General features: G+C 39.1%; 1 protein-coding gene across 1 annotated transcript; it reads left to right on the forward strand.

The window, feature by feature from the left end:
- Positions 1-3,114: 3,114 nt before the first annotated feature.
- Positions 3,115-7,670, forward strand: si:dkey-260g12.1 (tumor necrosis factor receptor superfamily member 3). The gene is made up of 11 exons (XM_036538301.1): positions 3,115-3,193; positions 3,576-3,645; positions 3,753-3,813; positions 4,308-4,418; positions 4,666-4,812; positions 5,119-5,200; positions 5,477-5,529; positions 6,141-6,257; positions 6,763-6,794; positions 6,890-7,049; positions 7,354-7,670. Exons 2-11 carry the CDS (start codon positions 3,577-3,579, stop codon positions 7,605-7,607), a joined length of 1,086 nt encoding a protein of 361 aa, XP_036394194.1. The 5' UTR covers positions 3,115-3,193; position 3,576; the 3' UTR covers positions 7,608-7,670.
- Positions 7,671-8,424: the final 754 nt, after the last annotated feature.

Consider the following 8,424-nt stretch of genomic DNA (forward strand, 5'->3'; position numbering starts at 1 on the left):
ATCCACTCATTGCTTATATATACTATGTATACTATATATAGTGTATATTTAGCAGTTTCTCAACTTTCCACTTCAGTGAATGGTTTGTTATATACTGAGTGTATATACTGAGAGAGTTATATTCTTAGGATCAGTTAAAAAATTGCTTAACATTTGTGAATCAGTAACTCCCTCATTCTAACCATTAAGAAGACAAAAATAGTTAACAGAAAACAGCAGCTGTTCTTTTTATTAGGTTTATCATTTTTGATGAATGGGTAGGCCAAAGGCTGTTTTGGTTTGGCTGTTTTGAACACCTCACTTTGAGAACCTGATGGATTTAAGTTTTTCTAATCTTTTTTGTCAGAAAATAAAAGTGGAGATAGTGGGTCTGAGAAGCTGACAACTGAGTAATAGTCACACTGTGTGGCAAAATCATCTCTCTTATTTTGTGAGTTAATTAGCAATTCTGAGGCAAAAAAGCAAGACTTGAAAATCCCTCTGTATTGTATTATTGGACATTTTCTTGGAGGGGAAAAATCTGCATTCTGTCACCAGACCCCCTGCATATCAGGAATGTTTACATAAATGTCAAATCAAGAAAAAAAGTAAAAAAAATAAAAGGGAAATTGTTCCACTAGTTATTAGTTTTACTCACCTTTGATTTCCTAGACACTCTGTGTGTCAGTAAAAATGTATGTTGTGTATATACTTTATAGCTGACCTGGCTTGTCAGGGCTAGGGTTCTCTCTGCTCTGTGTCTGTATATTTATGTAATATAAATGACAGAGGGAGGAGTTTAAAGGGCATTGACACCTAAGTCTTATGTGCTTTCAGTTTATTATCAGCAGTAGTCTTAGATGTACAGTACTGTCAGGCATTTATGTACAGAGTCACAGAGTGAAAAGATCACAAACGTTGAGATGGTGACAGAGAATGAGCTGGCTACAGATAAAAGAGCACTGACTGAGAACTCACTGTGCTTGACAAAGGAGTAGAGAAAGACTAGTGCTGATGAACAGCATTAGAAAAAAAAATAACAGGTACTGCTGAAAGACTAGTGTTTTTCTATACATATGGATAGACATGTCACTGGACACTGATGGTGGCCATTGATGGGCAGACAATTAATCAAACTTTTTTGAAATGTAGGCAAAAATGGATGGGGGATGGACAGACAGATAAACTGTGAGGACATTGCTAGACAAGTGCCAACTGACAGTTGAAAGTTTGTTAAAATGCTAATATTGTACTTAATTGTAATTATACTAATTAACTGGACAAATGTCAATGCCTAACTATTAATTTGTTCCAAAACTGAGCTTGTATAGTTTGCGGCACAAAAGAAGTGCACAGAAATATGTATATTCAATAAAAGCATTAATGATTATATGAATAATTGCAATAATTGGGTGGTGGTAATGTGAAAGAGGATGTAAATGCTGGCAAATATTGAAAGGCAAGGGAGGAGTGAGAGTAGTGGAAAGTAAAAGGCAGTCCATAGGGATGAAATGAGGGGGGGAATGACCAGGAAATGCATATTTTCTGTGTATTTTATTACACACACTGCGTGAGTGTGTCTCTATGTATGCATGTTAGTGTGTATGTTTTGAGTGTGTATACTAGTTATGTGTTACGATGTAAGTACGTTTTAAAGGAGTTTACTGGTTCACTTTCAACATGAAGTTCAAAATGCACATTTGAAGTGAACATATTTCAACTTGATTGCCAGATCTCCACTTAGTTACAGTTCTTTGCATTTGACCTTACTAAGAGGAATACTAAAGGGAATGTGTAGGCACAGTATATCCATTAAATGTATATATGTGTACGATTTTGACAAAGAAATGCAAAACCAGCTGTCAGATATTATGTAAAACTGGATAATTCATTAATTTCAATGTCTTCATGTATTGATGTGACACCAATAAGTAAACTTCTTTTGAAAATATTACCAAAGTGTAAAAAAAAAAGTTATGAAAAATGAATGTTAACACACAGTGATGGTATGTAGGCTATGAAATGTTATGCATTCAGGGAACTGAAAAGGGAGCAATATATCTGTATGTGCTGACAATGCAAGGAAGCCACAGTCTCAGACAAAAAGTTTTGGCGATCACAGTTTGATGCTCATGCAATAATTTGACTTGTTATGCCTGGAATGGATTCGATCATTGGAAAAAACACACATTTTCCTTTTGCTTGGATCATCATCTCTAAAGAGTGTACTTGAACTTCTTCACTTTGAACTGAACGAAGTAGCTGAATATCAGGTGGAAAATTATGTGAGTCAATACTTTCTGTATGGGACTGGACACACGTGTATGTATAAATATGCGGGCAGGTTTCACTAGCTTTACTGTAGTGCTCTGAATTCTGGAATGAGATAATGATGTACAGAATAAACGATAGCAGAAAAATACTGTCCTGAGTGAGCGTTTGTGAGTCTCTAAGAGGGTCTTTGTTGTATTTCATAAAACCATTCCGTCAGTGCACACTGTAACATACACAATGGGTACACTATATGCACATACAAACTTAATTCTTACTTAATTCTAACTTAATTAGTACTGCCGCCTGGTGAGGATGTATTTTACTTTGTTCAGAATTGTGCTAAAAACCTTCATTCCTGCAAGTATCTGTAGATATTTGTTTTAACACCAGCTGAGTTGTTGGTGTTCTTCTCTATTCCATTATTACTATCCACCCCCAGTACTTCTACTGTCAGTGCTATAGTTAATTTTTGGTGCTCTAAGTGTGCATGTAACGTTATTTCTACTGCCTACTGAATATCAGTTAGTCACCCCTTTTGTCTCAAAACAGTTGCCTTGCCTCTGATAGATACAGTCAAAGGCATTGTTTAAACAGGAAGTAAGACAAGCCTGACAGAAGAGGAATTAAGCACAGACTTTGTTCTACTTGTATCTGATGTTAATATGACCCAGGGATAATACAGAACTGAGTAAGGGCATCTGAACTCTAAAGCACAAACAGTGCCGCAGGAGAGCTAAGTAAATGAGAGGGGAAAGCGGCAGCTAAGAGTGGGAGGGAGAGAGCGAACGAGAGAGAGAGAGAGAAAGAGATTGAAAGAGAGATGGCAGGTGAGGAAATGATGACACAGATGAGTGGAAGAAATACACCTTAAGGACAAAGAAACGAGTTGGAAAGATAAAGCAATTTTACACTGTGTGGTGCGGACTCTGCAGTGGATAAGGTAAGAGTTTTTCACAAACATCTAAGCGTCACTCTCAGAGTTCCTCTTTTTTCCCTTTTTTTGGATTGTCTACATATAGCTGTACGTGGACTGTTTATTTTCCAGTTGTAAGGACAGCTTACTACCATTTGCAAGGAAATGATAAGCTCATTGATTTTAAGAGACAACTGTAGTTCTTGCATTTGCTATAACATTTCATTTGTTGTTGAGGATGGCATGACAGCTGAATAGTAATATTGTCATTTTTGCCACTTGCATGTGTCAAAGTGGTCTTGCCTTGCCTTGTCAACAGTTCATGTAAATGATTTTAATATACTCTGTCATTTCTTACTGAATGTAGTGTGAAAATTAATTGTGGCTGTTGTTTTGTTGTTGATCGTAGAATGACAGTGGTGCTTCTCTTTCTGGACATGATGATGTTGATGGGTCACATGATCTCTGCTTCACCTAAGGTAAATGGTCTAAACACATCTACTCTGTTGTTTCTTAATGTTTCTGTTGACTATTTGATTGGCCCATTAATTTTCTACCCCTTTGGGGCTCTTGCTTTTATGAATAGGAAACCACTAAGAGAGTTTACAAAGATGATATGGGAAGGGAATGTCAGCTGTGTCCTCCAGGTAATATGGCTATGCCAGTCAACAGCTGGCTGTTGTCTATTTCTGTTTTCAGCCTTCATCTCCGTAGTTCTTTGTGTGCTTGTTTTCTACTCAGCCTTGTGCATTTTCTCTGTGTAACTGTCTTCTTTGGAAATGTGAACAGGAAACTGAGTAGAGCGTCCGGGTCTAGTGACGAGAATAAGAGCGCCTAACCTCTTAATTACAACCACATCCTTAATTAACATGCAGACTTGGCAGAGGCACGCTTTGCGAGACTTCCTGTTATTCTTCCTTCTCACACGGCCTTTAGATTCTCATGTGTTTTCATGTGCTCCTGCGTTGCTGTCCCCTGCCCATCCGAAGAACGTTATTACGCCATTTTGTGCCTCCGCTCCAACGTCCGCGTTCGCTCTTTCGCAGCCAAGTCTGTTTGAATGTACGTTTTTAAAACCTGCGTGCATACGCTGTTCACCATGTTTCACCCAGTTTTCATACGTTCTTTCTCACTCTTGTAGGGTTTTATCAGTCAGACTGTGACAGCTGCTCCCCCTGCCCTTCTGACTCCTACACTAATGACTGGAACAGAGAGGACACCTGCTTTGACTGCTATAGGGACTGCAGAGATGGTACACACCACTCCTGTGTGTTTGTCTATGGTCAATATTCATGTCAATTTCCTATGTGTGTCTGTCTATAGCTACTATCTGTCTGTATATATCTGTCTCTTAATTCCGTCTGTCTTTCTGTCTACTCCCCCTCAATTTATATTTTTTGGCATGTGCTGCTTCAAAGTTAAGCCAGTCTGTAGTGTGCAGATTACACTGTGACAGTCAACTTTTTTCTTTTTCACTCTGGGTGTGGTTGTTCTGTCAGAGTTTAACCTGCAGGTGGTGCAGGAGTGCAATTCTAAGTCTGACCTGAAGTGCAGCTGCAAGGATGGTTTTACCTGCACAGAGTTTGAGGAAACGTCAAGCCACTGCATGTACTGCGTCTTGAACACTCCTTCGACTTCGCCACCTGGTACGTCATGCAAGCATGTGTGCATGTGTGCATTTGGGCATGTGAGAAAATGTAAAGAGTAAATAAATGTCTTTTTGTATTGCTCTCCCTTGGAGACACACCCCAGATTCTATGCATCTTGTGTCAGTGATGTCACAGTTTTTTCCCATATGGTAGTGTTGGGACATACAGAGATACACAGTCACACATTCCTATACCCAAGTGTATTGCCACACCCGCAAATGTAACACAGCCAGGAGTAATAAACATCTCTGCCTCTGTCCTTTTGGAAAATGTATTGGCAAGTTTATGCTTTTGTTATTGCAGTTATAAAGCGCCAGACAGAGACATCCTACACATCTGCTGTCGTTCTCAATGTGTCCTCAGGAAACTTCGACACCCGCACCAAGTGAGTTCCTACTTCCCTCCGTCTTAAATTTCAGAAGCTTGAATTTAGTAACCATTTCAGAATCATACATTTTAGATGGGTTTTTAACAAATGCTTTCTCAGATGTGTTTTTCTACCAATGTGCCTAGTGTGGAATGGAGATGTAGCCGCTGCACCAGGACACTGCAGTTATACTCAGTATTTGTTAACTCGATGTATCCTGTATACATGGTTGCAAAGAGGAGTTCTCCAAAATTTTTGCTTGCTGCTGATAATGTGGTCTCTGTCTTTGTGTAGACCTGCACCCCAGATCTCTCCAGGGAATTCATCTCATGACACTTACAACACAGGTATGATCTGTCTGTCTGTCTCCACACTAACACTATGGGTTTGGTGTGTGTTCAGGAACAAAGATAATTATTAAAATTGCCCAGGGGCTGAAAGATCTAGGCTTAACATAGACTTACACAGAAGGGCTTATCATAGTAACACAGAGCTTGGAGACAGACTGAGCACTGATGTCATAATGGCTTTTGTACCCCAGAATTAACCACTTGCTGGATGAATGCCAAGTGGATGAAAATAAAAATCATCACAATTACATCACTGCTTAATGAAACTCATTTTTTATTACTAATGCAATGGTAATTACATGACTTGGACCAACGATGCAGAGCAAACCTGAAATTTCTGCTTTCCTCAATATCTGGAATATGCACTGTCCCAAAGTTAAGCTGCTGTGATTGGTTACCATGCCAGGAAGTCTGGTTGAAAGATTAACAATAAAGGAGTGAACTATACAGCATTCAGGCTTTGACAAGAATCAAACAGAATAGCTCCCAAACAAGCAGCCCTTTAAGACCTCAAAAGAATATGGTTTCATTTATTGATCCACAGTTATTAAAGCTCAACCCCCGCCCCCCCCCCCCCCCCCCCACACACACACACACCTCTCTTTCAGGTGGCCACCACCAGGTGTGGTACCTCATCCTGGTTGTAGGAGTGGTGATGACGGTGGTAGCAGTTACTGCTATCTACTTGATCTGGAAGCACGGGAGAGAGGCGTGTCTGAAACGATGTGAGTCTGTCTCCCGCTGTGTTTGACATTTGTGCTCTCCCCCTACTGTTTGCCTGAGGTAGAACACATGCTGGGTCAGAACGCATCACAGATCACAGAGGTGCAGGGGGTACCCTGTTCCGTTCTGCTGTTAATTTTACACCGGGTATTATTTCATTTTTTTGAGCCCAGATAGCGTTTGTAACCTTTGTAGTGATATGACTCACAGCACTGTGTTAGAGAAATAAAAAGCTTTGTTACAACTTTTAAGAGTGTTCTACTGTGCTGTGTACTTATGTCTGATGGGCATTTTTGAGCAACATATATTGTGCATCACCTGGATATATCCTCCACATTTCTTTCCTCTGATGTCCCATCCTTGTGTTCTTCCCTTGTGTTCTCCCCTGTTTCATTCCTCTGTACTCAGCAGCGTTCATCTATAATTTATAAACTGTGTTTTCTTGGTGCTGTATACTTGATTTTTAAGATTTCACTCACTGATTAATTTATACCTGTTGTTTTTCAGTTGTTAAGCAGTGTTCTCATGACCGCCACAAGGTATGTCTGTGTATTAGCGTAGAGTAATTACTATAGTGATATTTGATTCTTTTATAATGATATTGGAATATCGCTGTTGTCAATGACACTTGCAGGGAGAAAATGACACTACTGCCCACAAAACTAGAGAAGCTGGACAGCTTTTTCCCAAAGAAACCCATTGGATTGCAGACCCATTGACCAATCCCAAACTGGACTGCCACATTGATTTGCCAGTCAGCACAGACCAACCCCCAAAAGCCACTGGAAATTTAGGTACTTCATACCTAATAAAAACCATCACAACTGATCAGCACGCAAATGAAAATTAATCGGGATACAAATTAAATTCTCTCATATTAATGCTAATAGTTAGAACCATACTAATGTGAATGTGAAATCTAGTCAGTCCATGTATATATTGCAAGTCCATACAAAAATATAATATATTGAGACTATATATTTTTTAACTCAATCGACAATTGTAAACATGCTGAAATTACCTCTGCATTCCTAGTAGCCCTTGATACGGATATTAACTGTGATAGTAAATATCTGCTCTTCTCTGCTGCTCTTTCAGGTCCATTTCACATATACAGTGCAGGGACAGTCTTTGTCAGTCTTCTGAACCAAGTTACTAATTCAGAAAGAGAAAGGGAAGGAGAAAAAATGGCACAGAGCCAGAACAGGGAGGGACACAGCCCACCCCCTGCCCCGCCTTCTCCGCCCGTCCCTCTGTCTGAGGAAGAGAGGAATGGAGAGGAAGTCTCCATTTTCTTTCCATCGCAAGAACAAGGGAAAGAGAGTCACTTGTCAAAAGAAGAGGTTATGTGAGGGAATGACTTAAAACCCCTGTTGTATGTGACTATCCATTTAACAATATATTTATTTCTCTTGCTTGTAAATATTTCTTTGCAGAAGAATCTTAGTTCCATTTCTAAATATTATTTAACAGTACTTTTGTCATAGCGTGTTTAAAAATAATGTATCATACATCACTTCTAATAACAGTCAGTATTACAGCTCTGTAAAATGAATAAATTAATTAAAAAATATCAATGCGTACTGATTTCAGGATAGATGACATTGATCAGAACCTCTACACAATGGTTTAATGTGTCAGTAAGTTTATTGAAATAAAAACAAACTGTCATTGTAAATAGCATCATGAATAAAGTGTAATTAAATATCAACAGCTCGGTGTTAGTTATTTAAAAAACGCATATACACCATATATACACAATGTACACAGTGTGTTTGTGTGTGCATGCATGTCACTGTTCTGTATGTGTAGTGTGTTCACGTGATTGTATGTGTGTGTGTGTGTGTGCGCGCTTGTGTGAACACTCCTCAATGTGATTGCCCCTTCTCCTTAACCGTATCTTCTCATGTCCTTTGTGCCTGTTTTTTTTTTCCCCTCAAAAACCATCAGTATTTCAGTATTGTAATCAGTATTCAGTATCAGTATCAAAACATTGAATGGAACAGCCTGTGACCTAAATGGCACCACCTTTTCCTTCCTCCCTTTGCCTGACTTAAAAAGTTATTTTGTCTACTCCACTCTCATTCCACTTTCTTTCATTTTCTTTCCTGTCTTTCCATCAAACATATTGATCCTCCTGCATCTCTGTCTTTGCGCACATTTCCTGGA

The sequence above is a fragment of the Megalops cyprinoides genome, chromosome 10 (genome assembly GCF_013368585.1).
Source record: "Megalops cyprinoides isolate fMegCyp1 chromosome 10, fMegCyp1.pri, whole genome shotgun sequence".
Lineage (NCBI taxonomy): Eukaryota > Metazoa > Chordata > Actinopteri > Elopiformes > Megalopidae > Megalops > Megalops cyprinoides.